This window comes from Zonotrichia albicollis, chromosome 6 (assembly GCF_047830755.1).
Source record: "Zonotrichia albicollis isolate bZonAlb1 chromosome 6, bZonAlb1.hap1, whole genome shotgun sequence".
Taxonomy (NCBI): domain Eukaryota; kingdom Metazoa; phylum Chordata; class Aves; order Passeriformes; family Passerellidae; genus Zonotrichia; species Zonotrichia albicollis.
In genome coordinates this window covers 5129881-5156462 of record NC_133824.1, presented here as the reverse complement: position 1 = coordinate 5156462, position 26582 = coordinate 5129881, and the positions used below count along the sequence as shown (strand labels likewise).

At 37.9% G+C, this 26582-nt stretch overlaps 1 protein-coding gene and 1 long non-coding RNA gene across 12 annotated transcripts in view; one reads left to right on the top strand and one right to left on the bottom strand.

Annotated features, from left to right (window-relative positions):
• BEGAIN (brain enriched guanylate kinase associated) overlaps positions 1–19733 on the bottom strand; it is a 160347-nt gene extending 140614 nt beyond the window's left edge. Inside the window, exons 1-2 of one of the 11 annotated variants that reach the window (XM_014264520.3) lie at positions 19323–19733; positions 16117–16246 (exon numbers count right to left, since the gene is read on the bottom strand). In XM_014264520.3, the coding sequence (XP_014119995.2) occupies positions 16117–16167 (51 nt within the window). In that variant the 5' untranslated portion in view covers positions 16168–16246; positions 19323–19733. Of the gene's footprint in view, positions 1–16116; positions 16266–19322 lie in introns of those variants that run through there. The other 10 variants (XM_074542345.1, XM_005483219.4, XM_005483221.4 and 7 more) reach the window with 10 other exon arrangements.
• The window catches only part of LOC113458765 (uncharacterized), an 84624-nt gene continuing 76617 nt past the window's right edge, over positions 18576–26582 (top strand). Inside the window, exons 1-3 of the long non-coding RNA XR_003379312.2 lie at positions 18576–18645; positions 21213–21316; positions 25524–25608. This is a non-coding gene — a long non-coding RNA (uncharacterized LOC113458765). The remainder of the gene's footprint in view (positions 18646–21212; positions 21317–25523; positions 25609–26582) is intronic.

The window sequence follows — 26582 nt, the reverse complement described above, 5'->3', positions numbered from 1 at the left end:
AGAGTTTCATCTAAGAAGGTCAAATTTAAGCTGCTTTGCAAAGAGGAAGTGGTTGAAACAAATGCTTCTGCTAGTCTGTGAAAATACAATTTTTTTCAGCTTTATGAAAAAAAAAATTTATAAATATAAAATAGATTCCCATATGGGTCCTTCTTCTCCTTATCTGACCTGAGGTCAAAACCAAAAGTTCCTGATATTTTGAGACATGAGTCATGCTGTTGGGGCAGCTAGGCTTAATTTACAGGACATACATTTAGTATAAAATCCTTTTAAACTACCCCATAATTCATAAAAGTTTCTGTTCTTTGAATTTGTTGGGATCAAAGTTTTAATATTATGTTTTCTGATGGGAGACTAAAACCCATGGCTCACCAAGCCTACAGAGGAAACAGAGTGCTGCAAATGCAGTTTTGGCAGATTAATGTAATTCTGATTCCCTCTTTTCTGTCCCCAAAATGCTTGCTGTGGTGGGTTCATATTAATAAGTAAACTTTTATTTTACTCCAGTTAGATGTTAGAACACAGTGGGAGTGCTGGAGCAAAGTTACATCTATGTTTCTATTAATTGCATGCAGTACATCACTGAGCAGAATTTTAATAGAGCTGAAAACCTTTCCATGACTGGGAAAAAATATCAGTCCCTAACAACTGAAAATTAAATCAGAGCAACCTCTGGCTCTGGGCAGTGCCTTGCACTTTAATCTTTTCTTGGTAGAGTTCAGAGATTTTCACTATGTGGACCAGGAAAATGCTTATGTTAAGTATTGCACTTGGCTGTGTGAGAGCGTCAGTGCACACCCAGGTCTTTGCTTTTATGATCTACCACAGCCATGCTATGGCAGGGCAAACCCCACATTTTGCAAACATGGCAAACACAGGCTGCTGGATGAAGGAATAAATGAAAAATGAGTTGAAGCACCTTTAAAATCTTTGTCATAAATAACACTTGTAGACCAAAGCTGGACCAGAAAAGAGAGATCAATTAATCTTTTCAACCTCTTTCTCTTTCACCTTCCCTTGCCTGGCTTTGCAGTTTTCAGGCATCTCTGCTTACGGTAATTGTCCTAAGGCTGCTGTAGCTTCCAGTACTCTGAAAGTACCATTTCTTTCTAAAGGCATCCAAAGATAAAGAGTACAATTGAGGAGTGTTTTTCAAACTCAAAGGAAGGGGAAAAGTAATGTTAACAAAAATCACTGGGAAAAGAACACTAAATATTTCCGATTGCAAATTTTGCTTTCCTATTACATGTGCCAAAAGATACCAAAATCAATGTGAACTGCATGGGCTCAGATTTTTTTCTGTCTGAATAGTTGCCCCTCTGAAGGCAAAGAGCAGCTTTTGCTGGGAAATTATTTTGTTTTCTGTTTGGAGCTCTGAATCCTGTGCAGGAATTCACCATTGCAATATTGGTTTTTTTTTCCTTTATACAAATATCTCCCTCCTGACTCACTTGCTGCTCTCCCCTAAAAAAGGAGGGGTGAGAGGGCAGAGAGGGGACGACAACTGAATTAAAACCCCTAACTATAAAAAACTTCATGATGAAACACTTAATGTCATTGGAAACACATTCTTGTTATTGGGAAGCAGCTCAGACTGTCTATTTTAGCCTGTCTTGAATAAATAGCTTATTCTTTTGAGCGCTGCCTTGTAGATGTCTGTGCTCTGTGAGGAAGATTTTGATCTAATTTGTATTTGATGAGCTGGGAAGCTGTAAATGACCACGTGCGTCATCCTGGGAGCGCTGTCGCTTTGTGCAGTGCTCGACGAGACCAAGGCTCCATTAGTGACCCCACGGAGGTGTTTTGGAGCAGGCAAGGAGAGCTCTCCAAACACCATCTGCTCGTTCTGTTGCTTGTGAAACGATGTCACATCTGCTGCTCTAAAAACATTCTGCTGATCTCTCCTACAGCACAAGGCTGCTGCGCTCCTCAGCCCTGGGAAAAGGAGTCAGCGCCACAGCACTGGGACAGGAGGTGTTAGCTGGGGATGAAATTGCCCGTGGCCTGCTTGGCTGCCACATCCTGTGACCAAACCATAAATGTCATGGAAAAAAAAAAAGGAAATTAGAGAGAGGATCCAGCACTCTGCATTTAACTGGTGAAGCTGGTTAAATACTTGGACTGTTAGTCTTTGCTGAGCTACATCTTGCCCCAGCTTGGCTGCTGCTGGTACAACTAATACTACTTCATGCTTCATGCCTAACATGGCTAAGTCTTCTCAGAGATTGAGAAGATATATTTGAGATACCTTGATTAGTGGAAAATTAGATTTGTCTTTGATTTCAGATGAAATGAGCTCAGAAGGTACTACCATTTCCTTTGGCCATCAGATTTTATAGCTTAGACTATTTGGCTGCCTAACACTTATGCGGTGTTATAAAGCTAATTTACCTACCCTGGAAGCTCCAGGTGTACACACTGGTGAATACTTTTGCAATACTACTCATTACTACTATACCCAGAGTGATCATTTCATAATAGTGGTGTACAGGAAAACAGTGTTGGTATCAGAGGAGAGAGATTATAATGATGCAATAGAAATCCTTGGAAGTACCAAGGAACAGCAGCCCCAGATAACTAAAGATTTAGTATTTGGCTTTCCACACCCACATGCAATTGTTAGGACCTGAGATTCTTTTTCAGTATTGCCAGACACAAGGACTGTTTTCAGGAATCTGCAGATGCAGGAAAAATAACAGAGGGAAGTTGTTAGGGTGTATGTTGCTGGCAGTTCAGTGGTTATGCTCACTTCATATAATAATGAGTTTAAACTAGTAAGTCTTAAAATTGTTGTATTTGCCTGGTATCTCTGAATGGTGAAAAGAAGTGAACACTATCTTCTTTCAATCAAGATTACGTTAAAGGAATTAAACCATCTATTTTAATACCCATCTTAACAAAAAAGATTTAGGCTACTGATGACCTGATGGTCACCTCCAATTTGCAACGCAGAGGGGAACAAACTGTGCAGTGTCATGTGGAATACCATGGCAAGAAAGAGGCCAGGATGTCAGGAAAGGTGGCCATATGACATTTTCCACTGCTGTATGAGACTCATAAAGGACCCTAATTATATGCTATGGCATGTAGATATCATGCTAAAGAATTGAAGCAACTGATGTAGTTCACTTTCTTACTTTCCTCTGATAACCTGGAGATACCACAGCTTCATATCAGCTATTGAGGCTAGTTCTACATTAACCCACCTGTCTGAAATAGCAGGAACAGACCAGAAAGTAGGACACAGGAAGACTTTTCAGGTGTTTGGCTGCTTGATCACTGACCTGGGTAAAGAATCTCATTACTCTTTCCTTCTGGTCCCACCTCTTACTATTTATTTTTTAGCATATTGGATGCATGAGTCAGTGAAACAATATATACTTTCCATTATAATGCATTTAAACCCAAATCTTACTTGTAAACATCACAGTACTGTAAATAGAAATGAAAAATTTGGTATTCATCCAAGAACAAAGCAAATGCCTATTTTTATATCATGGTGGCAGGCTGGAAGGGCTGAAAGAGGACTCAAAACCTTGTATAAAAGAGCTGTGACCTAGAGCAACAAAATCTTGTCTGCTCTTTCAGCAAGATTCTGTTAGTACTCAGGTGCCCTAGAAAATGAGAACCTAGAAACTGCCCTAGAAAATTTCTTTTAGAATGGGAGATTGGTGGCATTTTCTACTGCTGTGGAATTCTACCACAGCTTTTGCATGACAGTCTTCCTCTATTCTTACAGATTTACTAGTTTTTACAGAGTTTTCTGAGTTGGAAGGGAACCACAAGGGTCTTTGACTTCAACTCTTAAGAGAATGGCCCAAATCCCTTCATGCCTGTGAAGTTCGGGTGTGTGAGGCTGTGATTTCTAAAGGTGCTTATGCACCTTCAGGAAGCCATCCCTATGCTCAGACAATTGTCTTGCAAGAGAGCCTACAATGATCAGTAGGAATCCTCGTGTACAACAAATAGTAATAGAGCAGAAATTAATGAAATTTTCCTTTTTTTGTGTTAATGTCTGTGACACTATGCTTCAGTGGCTACCTACAGGGTTCCTTAGGAATTAAGCAGCCTACCTGGATTAAACATGAATCTTTGAATCTTCTCAATATCCTATATAAACATCTACTCTGGTTATAGTTCTTCTTTACAATAGCTATTGTCATAATGAAATGAAAAAGGGTGTTATTCTACCTTGTGCTTCATTCATCTGCATTTTATAAGGATGTCATCCTTTGTAGCAGGCAATTGCCCCCTTCTGTCTCAAGGGCTATAGAAATTGAATCCTTTAGGACATACATTGCTTTAAATCAAAGTAAGAATGAATACTTTATTTTCAGCCAGTTTTGCTAAGGCTACAGGGGGGAATTGAATTGCCTATATGGGGTCAAAATTTGGCTCTTGAGACTAAATCCCACAGGAGGGAGTATGACAGCACCATGAAGCACCAGCCTGAACCAGGTGATGTCTAGGAAATAAGCAATTGCCATTGCATCTGTCTTCACTGGTGCAGCTTTGCAGGCCCAGTAAATTATTCTCAGACTTTAAGTTCAGCAAAGTGAAATGCAAGGTCCTACATCTGGATCCCAGGCACACCTGCAGGCTGGGCAGAGAACTGATTGAGAGCAGCCCTGTGAGAAAGACTTGGGGGTGATGGTTGATAAAAACTCAATATGAGCAGCAAAGTGTGCTCACAGCCCAGAAAAACAACTGTGTCCTGAGCTGCAGCCAGAGGACTGTGGGCAGCAGGTCAAGGAGGGGATTCTGCTCCTCTGTTCTGCTCTTGTGGGACCCCACCAGAGTGCTGCTTCCAGCACTGGTGCGCCCATAACAAGGAAACAGAACTGTTGGAGCAAGTCCAGAGGAGGCCATGGAGACGAAAAAAGGACTGGAGCACCTTTTTCTACAAAGACAGGCTGGGGAAACTGGGGCTGTTTAGCCTGGAGAAGAGCAGGTTGCACGGAGAGCTCACAGCAACCTTACAGCAACTGAAGGGGCTACAGGAAAGCTGCAGTGATAGTACATGGAACACAAGGTACATACCAAAAGAGTGGAAATTTTTGTTAGATATTAGGAACAACATCACTGTGAGGGTGGTGAGGAACGGGTTGCCCAGGGAGGCTGTCAATGCCTCAACCCTGGCAGTGTTCAAGGCCTGGTTGGGCAAGGTCTTGAGCATTGTGGGTTAGTGGAAGGTTTCCCTGCCCAAGGTGGGGGTAACTGGGACTAGATGGCCTTTGAGGTCCCTCCCACTCCTTAATATTCTTAGCTCAGTTGGCCAGAGCCTGGTGCTAATAATGCCAAGGTTACAGGTTTGATCCCTGTGTGAGCCTTCACTTAAGAGCTGGACCTGATAATCCTTGTGGATCCCTTCTAACGCAGAATATTCTGTGATCCCAATATATTGGGGTGTCTAGGGAAAGATTAGGAGGATTATGAGGAGTATATGGCTCCATAAGCACGGTAAATTCACGTGGAGCATGGCCAAGTTTCTGCCTCTCACCACCAGCCTTATTCCGTCTTAGTTTATAGTATGTGAAATCTTAACTTCCAAAATGTAGACATGACATTATCCCAACCCAAGCTTGTTTTCTTCGACAGCCTCTGCAGATTAGTAAGTCATTTGTATTGATCAGGTTTGCTTGTATTTATTTTGTGTGATAAAAAGAAATATTCTGAGATGAGAAATGCGCAATTCCTGAGGTTATGTATACATATAGTTGCAATGGTGAGGTCAAAAATTATTTCTAAGTCCTCTTGCACACAGAATATGTACTACTGGCAGTTAAATGTAAGATGGAAAGTTAAAGCTTTTCTAAGAAAGAAATTGATTTCCAATGACCAAGAAAAGCCAGTGTCTAATGTTGAGTTATATGGTTCCTTGTGTAGATAAAAAGCAGGTGTGTAAAGATGAGACATAGCTGGAAATTTGATACTCATTCATGTATTCCTGAAGTTACTGAAGTGTAATTTTCAGGTTGATTCAAATCCTAAGGAGCTGCAGAATTACACAGGTCTGAAGTCACACTCCTGTATGATTATTTAAGAATTAAATTTTAACCTGTATTTTCTTCCTGGAACAGTTAATAGCGGTATATAAAGCTTTCCTGAAGGTTCTGGTTACTTGGAACAAATGTATTTGAGATAAAATATGTATTAAAAGCCACAGGCCTTTCATACCTGGTTTTCTTTGAAACATACCCTAAGAAAAATATACGTATTGTTTGGATCCATCCACATTTCTCTCTGTATTGATCTGTCCTTTGACAGACTCTGACAAGCATGCCTTTTCAGTTCCTAGAAACTTTCCATTGTGTACAACCCTTTTCACACATTTCCTGCATTTTTCAGCCCACTGAACTGGTCATATCATTTCAGTCTGAAAGTGTGACATAGTTTCGAGTTGCACACCTTCCACTACATTGGTGTGGATTCGGAGGTTTGCGTTCATTTAATTTATCATTTTCCTTTCCTGCTTGTTTGTCCAGTGACCTCAAATTGACATCAATACATAGAAAAATTATTTCATCCTGCTGGCCAGGTTACTAAAATATTTAGACCACACCAAGGTCATGTCCATTGTATTTTGGAATTGCTTTCTACCTATCACAATTCCCTTTAACTTCAGTCACACATTGAAGCTTTTTTATTTTTCTTAGCTGTCCAGAAATTCCTCTGCATAACTCTACAGTGACTGTTGGGTTTTTTGTGAGATTTCATTTCAGCAGCCGCTGTTTGCAAACCAGTAAACACTTGCTGCAGAAATGGAACATTTTGACTAGTTCTGAGAAGACTAAAAGTTGAAAATCACTTTAGTGGGTCTGGATCCAATCAACAGTAGTACAAAGGCAGTTGTGGATACCTCAGGGGTCTTCAGAAAACATAATAGACAGGAGGCAATGTCACAGCATTCATCTTCTGAGTCACACTTTTTTTTATTAGGTGCAGCTTTTTTAATCTCAAACTTTCAGGCATGTTCTTTCATGCTCTTCAGGATATGTACTTATACCTCTGCTATTTGGTTTTTATATTTAAATCAATGTAATCTTATAATTTCTTTCAGAGATTATCTTCTGCACACCAGTAATAACTTGGCAACTAAAACATGGAACAGTTAAGCAGTGTTCTCTATGAGCATTCAAATGAACATTACATAACCAAGAACTTCTAAAGTATTTTTACAATAATGACACCCAAGGCTATACAGTTATCCTTTTGCTCCTTGCTAGGCATGCTTCAGGTGAGGACTTGGCACTAAATAAATTAGACTGAAGTCAAAGTTTTTGTATGTAGGAGACATAAATCTGTATATGAGGGTGAACATGTTTTGCTCTTATATTTTGCTCTGCCACGCCTTTATTTTCTCATGTTGAGCTCTGCAGTTGGAGGCATTGTTTGTTGAGGTAAACTGTCAGGTAACCACTGTGTTTAATTTAAATGACGAGGCTTAGAGCAAAGTGATGCTTCAGCTGGAGCAGGCTGATGCCTACACTAACTGTGTGGAATTACAGAGCATTGGCAGCGCTCAGTCAGTCAGCACTCAATCGGTTGGAAGTTTCAATCTGTACATATAATCAAGTCCACTGGAAAAGATGCTCTGACAGATGCTTAATTGAAATTTGAAAACAGCACATCCTGCCATGGGCTCAGGCTGAAGCCTCTTCAGCCCTTTGTAGGACAGCTCTCATTGTGGAGCTGTGACACAAGACAGTGTGCACATTCTCTCTGTTTCATTACCTTTCACCTCTTCTCCCTCCAGATATCTTTGATAGGAGGCAATTAAAACATCCAAGGACATAAAATCCTAGCTCAGGTTGCCGAAGTTTGAATAAAATTCTTAAGACTGGATGTTTTCCTATTTGCTGCAGTTCTCTGTGAAATAAAATAACTTTTTGTTTCTTTGTTTTTAAACTTGAATAGACTTTTTAAAGAATAATGCAGTTGTAATAGCTCCCAGTTTAGCAACATCTGTGTACATGTGTATAGTCTTAAGCAATAGTTCCTGGACCTTTATTGTTTTAGTGGAATTGCAAATACTACTCTGGAGACATACTAACATATTATATCAGTGCAAGGTTTGGCAGTTCAGGGTTCCAGACTGTGCCATGCTAGCAAACAACAATTTCCCTTTGCTCTCCTTCACAGGCATAAATACCTCTTCCTCATCCAAAGAAAGAATCTCATAAGAAAAAATTAAAAACATAAATATTTTTTACCAGACTGTAGAAGAAAGCTTCAGCCTTTTTTTTTTTTTTCATTTCTTAAGCTTTTGTGGTTGCTTGGGTTGTTTTTAGCACATCAAAATAGAAATTATCAAGTGATATGTATATATGTATTAACTGTTATGTATTAATTTCATACACACAAACATTAGCAACACTTTTGGGATGTCACAGCCCTCAGTAGTATTTAAACACATTAACTGAGGATTCTTGTTTGGTGTAGAGATACCTGAGCAAGTTCCAAACTAGTGACCTTGAATACCTGAATGGTCTGCCACAGTGCTCTCTTCACACTTTTCTGAAGGTGCCTTGACTGCTCATATCAAGCTGACCTGGCTATACACATGCTTCCTTGCAATGCAGGAATAACCTTCTTGTTTGATCTTGTAAAGCCATCTTCCAGAAAGCAAACTAAAAGGATTAGGGAATTTTATTCTGTTCTTCCTTCCTCCCATACCTTCTACAGCTGGTTCCTTGAGCTACTAAAAAGAAACATTCCCTCTTTGTTCCCACCCTGGAGAAAAATTTGTTTACATGGTAAGAGCCCACCCAGGAAGATAGAAACGCTTTTCTAATAGTCATGCTAAAGCGTAAATCCTTGTCATACATCACCCCAAAAAAACATTTGAGAGAGCTCACCATGCTTGTACTTCTAGGAAGAGATGCAGATTTTGTGGCTGGCATTCCTTTGCTTTGAGAAATCATAATTTCTACTGGCAAGCCAGGTCTTGTTCTGTATGAGACACCATTATCAAATGACCTGAGAGAGGGACTCGTATCCAGGGACAACGATTTCTCTAATTTGTGTGGTCGCGCTCCAGCCACGAGGTCGTCACTTCTCAGAGTCTCTAAGTCTACTTCTTCATTGGTCTTTCCATCTAGAATGTTTTCTTTCCAGTTTTCAGGAGACTTTCTCTTAATATGAAAATCATCTAGGCTTCTCACACTGGATGGCAAAGCATTTTTCAGTTTAGCAGCTCGGTATGCCCTCAGGCTCATGGGATCAAGCACTCTGAAAGTAACTTCATTAATAAATTGAGAGAATTTGAGTTTAGCTTCTATTTTTTCTTCCACAACAGACAATGAACTTGATGATCCTTGACTCACCAAGCTCAAGTCAGATGCAGAGGAACTGCTTTTCTTGTGGGTCTTCTTCTGCCTCTGCAGCTTTTGGCTTGTGTTTCCCACTTCTGCTGGATAGAGTGAAGAGTGTTCCAGTCCGTGAGTTTTTTCACCCCCTTTCTGACAGTGCTTTGATCGATGGGGTCGATAGCCTTCATCCTTATTTTTGCTTTTAACAAAGCTTTTAGCTTCTGACCTTGTGCTGCCCTGTAACTCAAAGCTGTCCTCACTGGAGCTGCAGCGTTTTGAGTAACTGTTCATTGTCAGATCTCCAGAGAGGCTCCTCTCTGCATCGGTTCCTGCTCCTGGTGCACATGCAGCGGTGCATGCACTGCATGCTCTTTCTTCATTCACCCTGCCACCCCCCTCTTGCCTGGCTGGTCTTCCAGGCACAGCACCCTCTGGCTTAACTGGGGAAATGGAGCCTTTCGACAGCAGCTCCATTTACTTTCGTGTCTGTGTGTCAAATACGGGCACTGAAAGAGGGATTCCCATAAATCCCCCTCTAACTTGTAAGACAAAAGGCATGTCTTTGGAAAGCATAACAATGCACCCACCACATTTTGTTCATACACACCCCAAATCATGAATATGTTTCATCATTAATTCAATAGCAAATTCTCATCATTTTAATTAACCATACTAATGAACAGAATCTATAGGACATGCAAATTTTCCAGAGTATTGAGTGTTCAGTGGATGAGCATGGGCTTTCATTGACCCAAAGCAACATATGATATATCCCTGTTTGTTGAACTGGAAATCAAACTACCATGATGTAGATCAATTCTCACTAAGTAAAGTCTGGGTTGGTTCTGTTTCAGGGCTTTTTAAAATCCAATAGTAGAGAAGGTCATGCTATATTGTTCTAATGCTACTAGTGTTTGCTGTTCTATTAAAAAAGTTAGTGACAAATCTGCTAGATCTGCTAGAAAAGCAAACCAAACATGATTCGCACTTTCTATCTGCTTGTTTTTTGCCATAACTTTAATTCTAAAATAATTTTTAAAGGTTAGAATCTAAAGCAAGGTACAATATTTCAACATTGTTAATGAGCTTGGAGTAGTAAAGATAAGTTCTTTCCTTGTACACGAAGTTCTTCTCATTTTTCACTGTCTTTATAGACAGGCAAGTCTGAACTCTGAAGAATTTCTATGTTTGGTTTGTATATTCAGGAACCTAAGGAATAGTGTAAGTGAGATTAAAGACTATAGTCTGACTTTAAAATCAGTGTGGATATTTGTAGTGTCCCAATGGTGTGTTGCCACAGGAAATGGCCAGAGGAATGGCTGAATGATAAATTTGAAAGAGTGCTTTTTGGGTTTTTTGCATCTCCTTACTTTAGCATAAGGGTGAAAGGAAGTGATTTACCCTTTTTTGTGTGGTTGGATTCAGACTCTGCTTACATCACTGTCAAATGCAGCAAGTGGAGAAAGAGAAGAGACTCACAAGCAGAAAACTGAGTGACCTCCCTTAAACACAAGAGCACATTTTTAAAAATATCATGCATAGCTGACAGGTCAACAGCAGCTTGAGCTGAAATGTAGTTACATGTGCTCTTGAAGCAGACATTTAGGTCCCTCATTACAAGGCACTTTACTTACTGCGTAGAATTTATTGTCTCCACTTTGGTAATTCCAACACTCATTTAAATCATAGTCCATAAAAGCTGCTGAAGTGTTGCAAATCTCTCAAATTAACATAGTAAGTACATTAATTTTGCAAATAACAGGGGAACATGAAGATCCTTTTAACACATCAGAAATCAATTGCTTTTAGTGGAATTACTTTTTGAAATGCTTCCATATTTCTATGGGACTGTGCCATTCCATTGCATACTACAAACATTATCCTGATCACAGAGATAATGTGGATAAAAATGCATAAATCTTGCTCACACTGTCTTGTTTTAAATGAATTTATGCCTCTCTCACTTGAATGCGAATGATAACACTTTAAAGGGCTGGCAAATGCTTTCAATTGTCAACAAAAGGATTTTCATGACCTTTTCAATGCAGTCAGGGAACAATACAACACTACTTTTCTTGCAAAGCCAGAATTCAGGGTTTTTTCAGTATGTCCAATACAGACTTGTACGAACTTAATGTAGCTCTTGAAGCAAACAGGATTCTGAAATGCATTGGATCTATGCTAATCCATCTTAGGTCTTTTGCCTTCCAGATCCATTAGAGCTTGGCAAAGTGTGAGTTCTGCAGTTTTAATGAACTTTATTAATAATGCCTGCTTTGGAAACAGAGAAAGCCTCACTGTTGTGCCAGAACCTGTAATGACTTGTACCTACTTGGACAAGAGCTTTTTTATTCATGAGAGATTGGGCTCCTTTGTGTATGAATAAAGCTATGTTAACTACAAGCATAAATTCAGCTATCCGTTGCTTATGTGCAAATTTTGAGGTATGAATTTAAAAGGTCTGTGTTACAGCCAATAAAAATGGATCATATAATTCTCTTTTATTGCCAGAAAAGAGCTGTTTTGTTCAGAGAGATTTTATTTGCATAGCAGTAAAATGTATGTATAGGTATAGACATAGATAAATGGTTATAGGTAATTTAGGTAAGGTACATAACATTTGTGGGTGTCATACTGCTTATACTGCTGCTTCTCTTTTTTCATGTGATTTCTGCTTAATAACTCTAGACATATGACACAGACATACCTGGTTATTAGGAAAAAAAATTATCACAGCTGCAAAATGAAAAATAATTCTTCTTACTTAAATGATCCAGATCTTTTCACATTAATCACTTTGAATCTTGGTCAGAACAAGATTGGTGCTATCAAAATTTGTAGTAACAGTGTTCTCTCTTGAGAACCAAAACATTCTCTAGAGACTAGCAGACCTGCAGAAATTATTTCCATTATGTGTTCAAATAGAGAATCTGACTATTAAAACAAAATATGCTTAAAAATCTGAATGTTTGATATCTTGAAATTTTTAATAATTGATGTTCATTATTTATTTTCCATATGTTAAGTGACTTATTTTTTGAAGTGTTCAAGTTATTTTGCCTTATATATTTAAATCTGAAGACATTGTGGATATAGGGAATTTCCCATTCCAATGCAAGCAGGTGGGACTGTGAATAGCAATACTTTGCTGCAGTAGTCTGGGCTGTACACTTGAAATACATAACTTCAGTGAGCTCAAATTCTTCTCTTATTTATTACTACAATATGCCTCAGCTAGGTGGATGCTTGCCAGATTACTAAGTTCTTCTAAACCAGTCATATTAACATTAAAATAGTCTTAAGAGAAAAAGTTGTGCATTAGTTTGCCTTACTCTAGAAATGGTGGGCACCATTGTTGGAATAAAACAGTATGTCTGTGCAAATCAAGTGAAAACTGTCTGACCTGAGACTTCACTGTAAATAGGATTGTCCTTTATCAGCAGCTCTGCCATTGTCTAGTTTGTTGATCTTTGATCAGCACCTGCACTTTGGTCTAAACTGGCCTTTAAATTTGGAAGGGACTGTATTCTTTAAATTAGGAAAGGACTGCATTTTTCTATGCATTTCTGTGATACCCAGTCTTGCATCATGTGGCCCTGATCAAGGAGACAACTCCAGGTACCATCAAGACTCACTCATAAGTGAAACATTTCTAGGGACACAAGTGGATACAGTTTGTAATTTCATGTGTTGCAATGGCTAAGATGTTCTTCTATTTTAGTCTTGATATAAAAACATAAGCAGAGTGACACTGATCCTTTTCTGGTAAACTGACTGTTGGATCTGGAGCACTTATAAAGGAATGATAGTTAAGATCACAGCTTAAATGGGACTTTCATAATGACTTAGTATCGCATTTGACAAGATTGAAGCATCCAGGAATTTGTCTAGGAAACTTGTTCCTTGGGAAAACATCAGTATTTTTCTAAATTTAGGCTTCTTTATATTCTGAGTGTCACTTTACAAAGACGTTATTAGAAACCTGCATATTTTGTAAAAACATGGAGCATAACAGAGTTGCCCCCAAATATGGCTTGATGCAATGGAATATTTCTACAGGCTATTGACTGAAGATTCTAAATTAATAGCTGAATTTTGTGGGAATGAAAAATGAAAAAAAATTAAGTCCACCCTCCCTTTTAAATAATATCCCTGTTTTTTAATCTTCAAGAAATGTTAACTTTTGCTAATTGTATTAAAAGCAAGTACAAGCTATCTTGTATCTGCTGCAGGATGTTGTTATGACAACTAGAAGTTTTTTTGTGTAGAGCTCTGGAAGATATGATCATTTTTGGGCCAAAGTAGACAATATCCAACAATTTTAGTACTAAGTTTTTCTATATCTAAAAGTATGTATTGATACATGAACAAGAATATCTTCAGTAGATTATCTACAATAAAAAAACGAAATATGTATAAAGGTTTTTTACATTTTGAGATTCATAAGAAACTTTTAAGTAATTATTAAAACAAAAAAGTAAATCTGATTTTTAAATAGTATTGAGGTTTATTTTAATTGCAAATATGTCTGGTTCCAGAGCCTTTTAGAGTCAGTGGGTAGACATCAAGATTTTGGATTAATAATAACACTGTTGTCTGTGCTGCTCCTGCTGAAGCAAAGAATGAATTTTCCTTTATAATGGTGTGTATTTCCTGTATTTGCATTCCTAGTTTTCATTCAACTTTTCAACTATTCAGAAATATTGCCTAAGCAGCAGGGTCAGAGTCACTAGAATTTGTAGGAATGGCATTCTGTTCAAAGTTCTCAGTTTGCCCTAAAGGTATGTACATCCCCCAGCAGATACTCCACTCTTAAAATAGCTATATCCCAACCCTCCCAGTGCCCATTCTTGCTCAGAAGTTCTCTTCCCTCCTGCCTTAAATGAAAATTTTATCACATCTTATCCAGTCCTCTTCACACTTAATGCAGACCTTTCAGTTTTGCACTTCAGTTTACTCCTTTAAATAATACAGATGTTCCTCTCTAGGTTTTCTTCCAACAGATGGTTTCCTTTTCCCTTTTTTTTCTGTAATGGTTGTCAAATACAAATTTGATTTTAATACAAGGTTGCCTACACTAATTTCCTCATCAAGACAGCGTTTTCTTAAATTCTTCTCAGCATTATTCTATATAGTTGTTCTCCAGAAATTTTACCACATTTTCAAGTCAATAATTATCTATTTCTAGGATACTAGGCCTCACACAGCAAAAATTCAATTTCACTAAATATTACTTTCACTATTTCTGTTTCCTTTTAGAACAAAAATTTCAAATGGAGTGGAGATGTAGTCAGTGTTGTATGTATTGTTTTTTACCTCACTAGATTCTGCTTGAAAGTGTTTCAGCCCCAAGGAGAATTTAAGCAGACACTGGCTCTGAGTCTGTAAGATTTAGCTGTCTTCAGGACCAGTAGAATGAAAATTCAGTTCTTTTATTTTAATGCATGACTTCCTATGGGAACAAGTTAGAATGGGTTTTTCCTTTCTTTATCAGTTGTTGGAAAATTTGTAACATGATATGAAAAACAGAAAATTGGACCAGTACTGCCACCATTAAATCAGTCTGGGTTCTTAAGAAATGGTAGATTTGTTGGTATGAAAAGGAGGTGAAAGCTACTGTGGTGTCTTAAAGAGCAGAGATTTCTGTTTCTATGCAGGAATCTGCATGGTGGACAGTGCCTGCATTCAGCCTTGAATCTAAATCTAAAGATAGAATGGATCTAAATTGCTCTAAATTCTCATTAATCAACCTCTCCACCATGATGAGTAAAACATTTATCTGTTTTACAACTACAGGGTGACTAAACTAAAGGCAACAAATTGCTGTGTCATCTTTCTTGTCAACATCCATAAGTCTGATTCATTTAATTTATGGCTGTATACCAGAAAGAGCTGTGATAGAACTGTAAGAAGTGCTGAGCATTAGAGAAGAGATGGTTTTTTGGTATAAATCCTGCACCACCCTGAAAACAGAGCCACTGCTCTCTGGCAAATGCTGCAGCTGCAGTAAAATTAGAGACAGACACCCAACTAAAATGCAAGCTATATTTATAGATTTAAAAATAAATGAAAAATTAAAGAGAAAAATGCAAGAACAAAATGTTTTACTATACCAATTTTTTTTTTTCAGTTCCAGCACAGCATTCCATTGGACAGAGGCCCTTACTGCACTCAATATCATCCTGTCAGAGCACCTTCCATTACTGACCAAGCAGCCAAATTAGAATCAGCTGTAAGATGTTGGCTGTTGTGTAGGCTGCTCCCTAGCAGTATAAAATGGCACCATGGACACACATTACTGTGCACATCTTTAAAGTTTTTCAAAGATATATACAAGGCACTTGTGGACGCAGCTAATGATATTTGGCTACCCTTAATTAGCAAAGGCTTTGTTCTCTCTCATGAAGTGAAATTTTACTCTTGCTAAAGAAAGCCAGAAAAAGGAAGTTGCAGACTGTATTTTTTCCAAGTGTTTCAAGTGATCTTTTTTTTTTCCACGGTTCAGACAATGGACTGCTTGGAAGAGAGGACTACAAAATTATATGAGGCTGATCTACAGTGTGAGGAATGGATTAGTGGTCTAGTTAGGCCAAGCTTAAGAGTACAAACATTACAGCTTTTCCTTTATGATGGAGCTTAGCACTAAAAAGCTTATGATATCACCTGCCTGATAAATTTTTGCTCCCATCCAAGAGAGACAGATCTTCCTAGCTAGAAGGAGTTAATAGCACCTGTGAATAACAATTATATCAGAACACAGTTGTATATCAGATTTGTGTTTAAGCGACCAACCGCGGCTGCGTACCTTGACCGAGAATGAGTCCTCAAAATGCTCTCTATCCTCTGCCAACATCATCTTTTTCTTGCTCAGTTTCTGCTTTAGCCAGCTGCTCCATGAGCTCTTCTTCACACGCTGTACCGTTTTTGTGGCCGTGCTGTGGGATGGGTAGAGCTGTAGGTCATCTGCATTACACTAGCATCTGAGTCTGTGTCTCCAGCTCACTTTGCAGTTGCTTGGTGAAAAGATGTAAAATAATTGATCCTTCTGAGAATACACAGATGAGGAGGCTTAGTTTCTTCCACTGCTCCTTGAAAATGTGTATTATTTTAGGAAAGTGTCAAATCCTTTGAGCCTAGTCTTTAAAAATGTCCTTCTTTGAGGAAGTCTGGCAGTGTCATGGGGCTTTCCAAATTAGGTACACCATTTCCCTCATTTTCCTCTCTCTTTCTCTCTTCTTTATTCCCAATAATAATAATCATTATAATAATTATTACGATTGTAATCATCATGGTTATTATTATCATCATTACCATCATTAAGAAGAGGGGAAAAAAGCATGAGAAAATTTAAGACAGTAGAGAGGAAGAATGAGAGGAATGGAATTATTTTCTCATGTAAAATCAGGCTTAGGATAGAAATACAATGCCTTTTTCTTCAGGTGGAATGAAAATATTTCCCACTCATTAATTATGTTATATTTTAAAATTAATATATTTTATATACCAGTTTATTTTACTTTAATCCATTCCTAATTTATGCTGGATGCCACAATCTGCAAGGCCTTGCTGTCTCTGAAGCCATATAATATTCCTTTCTGATCTGATACTACATAAATGGTGAACTAAGGCTACTCAAAGTCCTTCCCATTGATGCTTCAAGGAGTATTGAAGAGATCTTTCAGTACAGCAGTGTTTTTCTTGTCATCTTTCTTTTATATCTGCAGGAATATGCAATTCTGCTAATTAAATGTTAAACATAGTGGGGAGTTTAAGACTGGAAGGTAAGTCTTTGTTAAGTGCATAAACCACAAAGGAATAAGATGTTGCTATGATATTCTCTCTCTTCTTTTTTTCTTTTTTTTTTTTTTCCCATCCAATGAGCTTATTCAAATCAGTGAATTATGTGTTAGGCCAAGTTGTGTCAGATCATAATACAAAAATTCACAGTTCTTTGTAGTGGGTCAAATCCTGGCCCCCCTCATAGGGGCTTTGACTTCATGAGAGCAATAGACCTGTACTAGGCTTGTTGGATTTCATTAGGATCATTTTTTTGCAGGATTAGGAAATCACAAAGTATAAGGAAGGAATAAGCCTTTTTACCTGGGAAATTCCCTCAATCATGAAGGCACCATTTCCCTTTGAAGGCTTCCCAAAGGCAGTTCTCTGTTTCTTCCTCACTCTCCCAGTCTGTCTCAGAAACAGTTATAAAGGACTGATTCCTCTAGTTGGGAAAGTGCAACAGCTGTGCAAATGGCCTAAGCTTGTTAGTGGCATTTCTGCTCACTGATGTCTCCTTTAGTCTTGTGGGGATGGTACCATAAATATCACTATTTACTGGTCTTGTAATTACTATGCTGCGCCTTCCTGAGATTTTGGGAAGGGATGTGAAAAGTCAGAATAAACCTCTCCATTATTGGCTTCTAATTTATTGGGCTCTTCAGAGCTGGCCCTTGGGAAGCTTAATGCTGCTTGCGAAAGGAAGGTTATATTATTCACCATACCTGGAACACAGTAATTCTGTTATCTCTGTTTCAATTCTTTATCTATGCATATACATAATCTGCCAAAACCTCCTATGTCTGTTACACAGTAAATAAGGAAATGCTTGTTCCAGTTCCATGCCTCAATATGTTCTGAAAAAGTTTGCTTTAGAAAAATCTTGCCTTGCATATAAATGAGTTGGAATGGAAGTATGTTTTAAAATTTGTTGTTCTGAGTAATTTGAAAATAACTGAGAGAAATAAGTGGTAATTTAATAATAATAAGTGGTAATTTTAATCTTGACTGCTGTTACCATGGGTTGTTGAGGGATGGGTAACTTGAGCAGGAGGGAAGTATTTATGTAGTTTTCTGCAGAAGTTAACTAAACAGTGTGATTTTTTTTGCAGCACAATTTTCCCTACATTAAAAACTGTGACAAATAATACTACTTGGAGGTATAGTATATGCTTGTGCTAAATGTTTCCAGAATACTGGTTCTGGTGCTGTAATGCCTCAGATGCAGCTATAATATATTTCTGCTGAGGGCTGCAAACCTGCATGTTTGCAATCAGAGTTGCATGCCCCAGGAATTGGTGATAAGCAGGTATGACTAAATAAGAACAAAAAAGGTCTGTTTGTATTTGGATATATGTGTGTTTGCATACCAAATGTAAAAGTAGCCCTTTGCATTGCCTGTTTCTAACCCCTTTCTATTAGAACACTTGCAATTTAAACACAAAGCAAAATATTGTTATTTATTTTCCTTCCACAGCCATAGTCCCACCTCATTCATTATATTAAAGAGACATGTCCATCAGAGCTGTTTAAATACTCTTGCAGAAAGCATGCTACAGTAAGTGCTGGTTGTTTTGGCAAATGTTATGCATTTCTGTTGTTTTGCATACAATTTTTTCATCTATACTCTGCTGGGTTTATCAATGTTTGACTAATGCTTTGTATAATTAGACAAAGTAATGCACTACATATATTTTCTTTCATAATTTAATACAAACCTGAGCTAGGTTTAATGTGTACATATTAACTTTAATAATATTAATGCCACTGCCTGAATATTTCCTTTCTTGAAGATATAAATTATTTTGATAATTTCATACTTAATGGCCAGTAGCATATTCAGAATACATATTCCAGTTTTGATGAGATCAAATAGACATGTTCCATGATGTGCATTATGCAAAGACAAGATACATAACTCATTTAAAAAAACCCTATCATGACAGTCAATTATAAATCATTTCATTAGCTTTCCAGCACTGCAGCTTTAGGAAGCTCCATCTATATAATTTGCTGTCTTGTACCTTAATGTATTAACTATTTCCTTTTAAAGGCAGTAATGTCTGCCAAATGAAACAACAGAGCATGTTAATTCGTATTTAAAGCAGGCATCCAGTTGTCATATTGCAGCACCACTAATTCAAGGCTGAAGACTTCTTTACTACCTGTTATGAATTTTAAATTAAAAAAAGAAAAAGACAAAAAACCATGCAGTAAAGAGAAAGAAATACTTACTTGAGAAGGATTCTGCAAGCTCCGTTCTGCTAGTCCACAGACTGAAATGATGGAGCCAGATTTAGAAGTCTCTTATTAGGTGCATGCTGCTTCAACAGTTACAGCTTTTCTTTTTTTTTTTTTGACTGAAAGACGGAATCGTTTTCTTTTAATGAAGCCAGCACAGAATATGCTGCCCACGTTGCTATGAGAGACTAAACTTGCAGAGCGAAGTCTGGCAATTTCAAAATAACTTACCGGGGGTCATTCACTCTCAACCTGCCACTGCTTTTCTGTGTAGTCACAAACTTTGGCAGCATCAAGCAAGATCATGGAATGTCACAAATGCAGGAAATTATCAGTTAGTCATGCACACTTGAGACTGAAAGAAATTGAGGCAGCATTGTTTGTGAATGTAGGTATGAAACCAAGTTAAGCCAAAATCTTTCCATTTGGAACATCCACTGAATTCTCTTAAAAGGGAACAAGGCTCTGATTGCAGTCAATCTGCAGTACCTGCTACTCTCCTGGTGGTTAGATGCTTTACCTAGAGCTCCAGAAGTAAAGGGTATAGAAACTGCCCCAAAGGGATCAAATGAATGTGAAAAACTATGGTTTTTGTTTCACCTTTGATATTTTGGGAGAAAGACTATTAAACGTAACATTTTTTTTTTTGTGTGTGTGTACACAAACCAATGCAATTATAAAGATATGTAATTATGGTTATAAAATCATCCATATGTATCCATATATTTACTATATAAAACTACACACAGTTTTGGAGTTTCATTGATGTCAAACCATTACAATTATAAAGAGAGCTAATTATGGTTATAAAATTATCCACATGTATCTGTATATTTAATATATGGAACCACTCAGAGTTTTAAAGTTTTAGTGACATCATAATTTAAAGTATTTAAATGGTTTTTTAGGATCTTGTCTGTGGAAGGACCAACACAAAACGTGTATATCATGGCCCAATAGTCTATTATATCTGCAGTATTGTACTGCATATATAAGTTTAGCCCTGCATTTTGAAACATATTTTGTCTTTTGCCCAAGAATACTTTAGAATAGAGAGATTTCTGATGTATTTGTCAGCTGGAAATGCCTCTGAGTAGTCAGGTTTTGGCTGATTTGGTTTGCCCAGAGGACTGGATCTTTCATCTCTAATGTGGAGACAGAGGTGAATTGTGAATTACCCATACTCTGCATTATTACCTTGCCAGCCTGAGGTGGGGAGATGACCAAAGTTTAGCCATACCCCATGTCTTGACTGTCAAAAAACCCAAAAGTCTCAGGGGATAGGGAAGGATAACTGGCTACAGGTATTGAAGTTATTGAAGTGCTGATTTTGAGTTCCTGCCATGCATCCCAGCCAGAGTGGGCTTGCTCAGAAGCTTCTCCTTACAATTGCTACTTACCAGCTGTCAGGAGATTTGGGTTTAATGCTGCCACTAAGTTTTGGTAACTGTACAATGTGAAACAACTTCACAGCATCCCAGGGGCAAACTTAACAGTAGCATCTTCCTCTCACCACAAAAAACCACGAGGTCTTCCTTCTTGAAAGGCAATGATTAATTCTTCTGGACTGACAATGAATTCAAAACTCAAAAGAAGGTTCTGGAATCTATCACTCATTGCTTCTAACAGCTGGTGCAAGGTGCAGATATAGAGCAGAGGTTTGTAGCTCATGACTTGTTTCTTCAATAGTAGAGTGGCTCCTGCAACCACAGCATCTTGTAACTGCATCCCTATTTCTGTACCCATTTGTTTTAACCAATGCTGACATGGAAAATGTTTGGCTTCTCTTTATTCTGTTTGGTTCTGTGGTGTTTAGGGACTGTTTGGTTTAATTTGTTGCTTTGGTTTTTGTTTTTAAATTTGTTGGTTTTGCTTTATTTCCAGAGCAGTGAGGCCATTGGAAAATTCTGGAACAGTTTTTCCATTACAAGATCTTTTGACTAACAAAGTCTTCTCCTCAAACTTCATTGTATCCTAGAAGCAGACTGGTGAGTTTGAACCAAATGCAAATGTGCAGTGGATTATATGTCATGACCTCCATATATGAGGAAGGGAGAAAGACCATTGCGTTTCTTACGAAAAATGTAACTTTTTTCTCAGTGAGCTGACATGAGAGAAAACATGACTCCATTTGCAGACTTTGCTTTAGTCTTTACCATATCTGCAACTGGGAGGTTAGAGAGACAAATATTTGTCAGCTCTGTGTGCATATCTCTAAATCTTCTAAGGTGAAAAAAGTTTTTCCAGATGTTATTGGTCAATTCCAAATTAGCCCAATGGAATTCCAGTTCCAGTTACCAAATGCAAGTGAGTCAAGGTAGAAGAACTCCTCAATAAACAAAATGTCTGTCATGAGCTACAAATTACTTCTCTTTTTTTCTACCTCCTTTTCCATTTCTTTATCTTCAAGGCTTGCTTTTCCTTTTGCCCATGCTGGTGTGCTGTACCAAACAAACCCCTTGAGCAGAGCTGTCTCCTGAATCCATAATCCTACAGTGAAGTCCTGTACAGGACACACAAAGTTTCTCAGGATGAAGGGCTGGCACAACCACTGAGCTTGGAAAAAGATACAGGATTTATGATCACTAGTGTGGCTGAGGAAACAGTAAAATGATTGATTCTAAGTATATCTTGCAGAACACTGCTATTTAACCACTCATTCTTTCTCTTTTTGAAGGTTTTTTTTTAATCCACCTTCTTTTCTCAGTAAAATTATTGCTAACAATAACCTCAGCAGCAGTAGAGAAAGAAAGTACAGTCAAGGCTCAACTTTGAATTTCAGCAGTAATGTAACTGAAGTCTTTGGCCTTGGCCTTTCATGGGATTTGAACTGAATATTTTAAAATTCATTCAGTGTGAGGGGTATGTCTCAGAATGGTGAGAGAAAGAATTCAATGAAGCAGATATTTTTAAATTTGGTATGCCAAATTTTTACAGGTAAAAGCAAAAGTCTAGGGCAAGATTGATCCCATTGCTCAGTTGGTCATTGATTGTATAACAGTTTGTTGGTACCTTTATGTGGACAATATTTTTATTGCACCAAACAAACAAGGATTAGATCCTCCAGTTCATCTTGGATGGATAAGAGGCATTGCTACAGAAATACTGCCAGGAAAGTATTTTCTAAAAGTCTATGAAGACTGTATCTATAATGAATTCAGGTAAAGCATGTTAAAAGAGTCACAGTTGAGCAATAATAGGAGCTTTGGAAAGTTCAGTGTCTATTAGTGTCACTTTCCTTCAGCATAATGTTTTAAATCCTTATTATAAATACCCTCATCACCTCAAATCTGGATATAAAATAACCAGAGGTTGGTAGCTGAAAAACTGCCCAGTGAAAAATAAAATGTAACACTTAAACAAACAGTAGGTTTTCCTGAAACAAATTGCTGTAGAGTGTAAAAAATTCTTGTGAATTTAGAAATTTTACTAAATGTCACAGAATCACAGAATCAATTGGGATGGGCAGGATCTTAAAGATAATCTATTTCAAATTCCCCTGCCATGGCCAAGGACACCTTACACTAGACCAGATTGCTCAGAACTCCATTCAACCTGTCCTGAACACTACCAGGTATTGGGCATCCACAGCTACTCTGGGCAACCTGTTCCAGTCTTCAGCACCCTCACTGCAAGGAATTTCCTCCCAACAGCTAATTTAAACCTGTCCCTTGTTGTATGTGTATACATAACACTTATATAAATGTACAAAATGTACAAGTATACAAATGTACCCTTATATAAATGTACAAAATATGCACACCTATTTTGATTTGCAAAGTAATTAATGCTTTCATGGCAAAAAAGTCAGGAACACAGTAAAATGGAACAGTCGCTTGTGCGTGAATATAGGGTTTTTCATTAAAGTGACCAGCCATTACAATGAATTTAACATCTTTACTTGGTCTTGCTCATCCTCCCTTCACAGAATGATGTAAGCAGGAAGTTTGGAGAAATAAGCTTACCCAGTCCTTTGGTGAGGACTCACTCCTATGGGGAGTATTTTCAAATGCTAAGACACAAAATAACCGAAGGGGCTTGGCAATGGGCTTCAGAATCCTTCCCTGACAGTCCAACAACAGTTGTGAAAAATTTTCACAGCCCCAGGGAGAGAGAAAGGGGCATTGATGCCCTTTTGCTAACTCAAAACCTACAGAGGAAAACTGTCAGGGCGCAGGCAGGGCCAGGGGCTCCCAGAGGCTCCTCTGAGCCCTCACCTTGTGTCTGCCCTGTGTGTCTGTCTGCGTCTCTTGGCCAGCCTTGGGGAACCTCATGTGTGGTTGGTGACTGGAGTGGATCACTGAAAACAGAAGTCCCAGAAAGGACTGGTCCTGCAAATGCTTTATATTGGTGTAGCAGGACTTTTGGATAAATATAAAATCGTCCCTTAAAACTGACTATGTGGATATTTGCTGGGTTTGACCTCAGTCTACAAATAACCTCAGCTGCTTTAAACCTCTGTTTCTAAAGAAAAAATAAAAATGCCCAGCTTGTATCCTGGAGACCTAAGTTGTTCCTTGGCTGGGGGATTGTTCTGTCTTTCAAAGTCCTCTGGGATTGTTCAGCAAAATAAGTGTGTCTCATCTGGCTGCAGCACTCATCACTGTCAAGTGTAATCGAATACGGGGAGAGAGGAGATAACCTTGAAAGAGGGGGTGTGCTGCAAAGTCAGGCAGGGGAAAGCAAGTTCCCTTTCACGAGTGCACTCCTCTTCCCTCCCCCCTGCCACGTTTATCATTCTCCACACATAGCCTGCTATCTGCACATCAGTCACGCTCCACTCCCAGCAGCCTGGCTACTGCACACCTACGCACAGATTCCCACAGTCTTCATTCATCTCACATTTGTGTCAGCATCTAAACACCTCTATGGAAACCATAGCATGCACAGAAAATTGATGTTGGTAATGACAGCGTTGGTGAAGAGTCCACTCTTCTCCTGGGAGATGGTAATTCTGGACATTAATAGGTTGGATTTTGTGTTCCAGTAAACCTCGTCACTTTTATTATTACAAAACAAAAGGTAAAAAAAAGGCAATTGCAAATGTCATATGTAGTGACTTCTGAGAAATACAAACTTTACTTTTGTCAAAAGAAACATATAATAATTTGATGGTGTCAAGCTGAGAACATTATTAAAAGTAGGGAATATAGTATTATCCTGTTGAAGGCATTGACAATATAGCTTGGAGCATCTTGGACTTCACCTTGGGTCAGCAATGCTAAGGACATGACCTGTTACAATCCCTACCTTCAAATTTAAAGTGTATTTTAACTCTGCAGATAAAGCATTCTGCTAAACTAGAATGCTTTTGGATTTTATAAAGTATTTTTATATCTCTTTCTTTTATATTTTGCTCCAAGTCTTTATAGATTTTCAACAGGATAGCATTCTTTACACCATCTGTAACCATGATTTTTCCAATACATTGCCAATATTGCTTTTCTAGTTATTTCTTCTACAATTGCCTCAAAAAGATCCAGGGAAGGCAAAATAGCAAAATCAGACCTCAGATGCCAAAATGATTTGTGAAAATGCATATATCAGTTAATCTCTGTTTAGACAGATTTTTGCTAAGTATATTTAAATTATGGCCTTATGTCATGCTAGCTAATGTGAGATAACAGGTCTTCCAAACTATAAACATGTCTGGTTTCTAGAAAAAAGTTGCTTTTTAGAACTGACATTGTACAATTTTTCTAATTGGTCCTAATCTCAAGAAAAAAAGAATGCAAATTAAATAGTATGCAGTGTTATAAGGCATTAAAGGCAGGAAATATTACTTGAGATTTAGACATAATGTCACTTCTTGGTATGAAGAAGTTGATTGACTACTTCCAAAATAATTATTCTTGCTTGAATGCCTGAGGAAATATTGATTGCTTTAGAGTCGTGTTTCATCCCATGACTTAATACAGCTAGTATTTTAGGGCCTTGCTTTGAACAACTTGCTTTATTTGGGAATATGAAGAACAAACAGAACTTTCCAACTCACCAAGATCCCCCTGTAACCCTAACCTCAACCATAATCCAATACCCATCAGCTCTGAAAACTGAAAATTATATTTCAAGGTAAGTGTCATTAACATACTGCTAATGGGACGTGACATCCCATTCTACCATGGAGCATGGCACTTGCAGGTTGGTAATGGTGTGGGCTGTTTTCTTTGCTGAGATGTAATGTATTTCTTCCAGGGATTGATGGATTGCTTCTGCCAAAAAAGAGCACCAGAATTCCTCACTGGCTAAAGGCTAACAGCCCAGGATTACAATTCTTAAGGTAATTCTCAAAGGGAAAATAAATTTTCAACTTTTTATGCCACCGATCATGTTAATCAGAAATTTAAAAAAATTCTGAGTCTTATAAAATGTATTCTCTTTTAAATATCTAACAATTTATTTAGATTTCAGATCATGGAGTCATGTCATTCCTGGATTTAATTTATAAGAAGAGGGAGCTGTGCTTTAGAAAAAACATCCACTAATGTTGCAACTGCATAGAAACAAAAGTAGGAAACCCCAAAATAAAGATCCAAAATTTTTTTAAACTAATTAATTGATTTGTATCATGCCTGACTCATAAAACAAGTTTTCATTAGCTGCAAATGACGCTTTGTTCACATTGCAATTTGCAGTTTAAAGACATTTCAGGACATGATGTAAACAGCATAACCCCTCAAAAAACATGAACCAGCTCCAAATAGAATAAATGTGTTGGAAAGTGCTGATCTAGACTAACCCAAATTGCTCTTGGACCTATTTGATTCTACTGAGGAAAAATAATAGCATCTGCTGCAGTAATGATGAAACTCAAAAATGCAAGTTCTAGGTGATCCTCTGCAGATGCATAGATACTAGAGATAAATTTAATAAACTTTTAATAAGTTTCTGGCAATGAGAAGGCTCAAAATGTCATCATCCAAATGGTTATGTATGGATTAATGTCCAATTTTTAATCATTCCAAAATTTGAAGGATCTTCAGATATTTAGACTGAGTTTGTCATTAAACTGGCAGAATCCCATTTAACTGACAGATATACCATTTAGAATTGTTACATGAGGACACTGCTGGATAGCCCCAATGCCTTATTGCAAATCTGCCCATAGTGCTGCTTTTCAATCACCCATATGGAATTTGGCAAAATTGTGTTTTACACAATAGTCTGTATTTCATGTCTTAACTGTAGAAGAATTACTCTGTTGCTGCTCTTGTCCTTGATGAATTTCCCTTCAGAAACATATTGTTTAAAGAA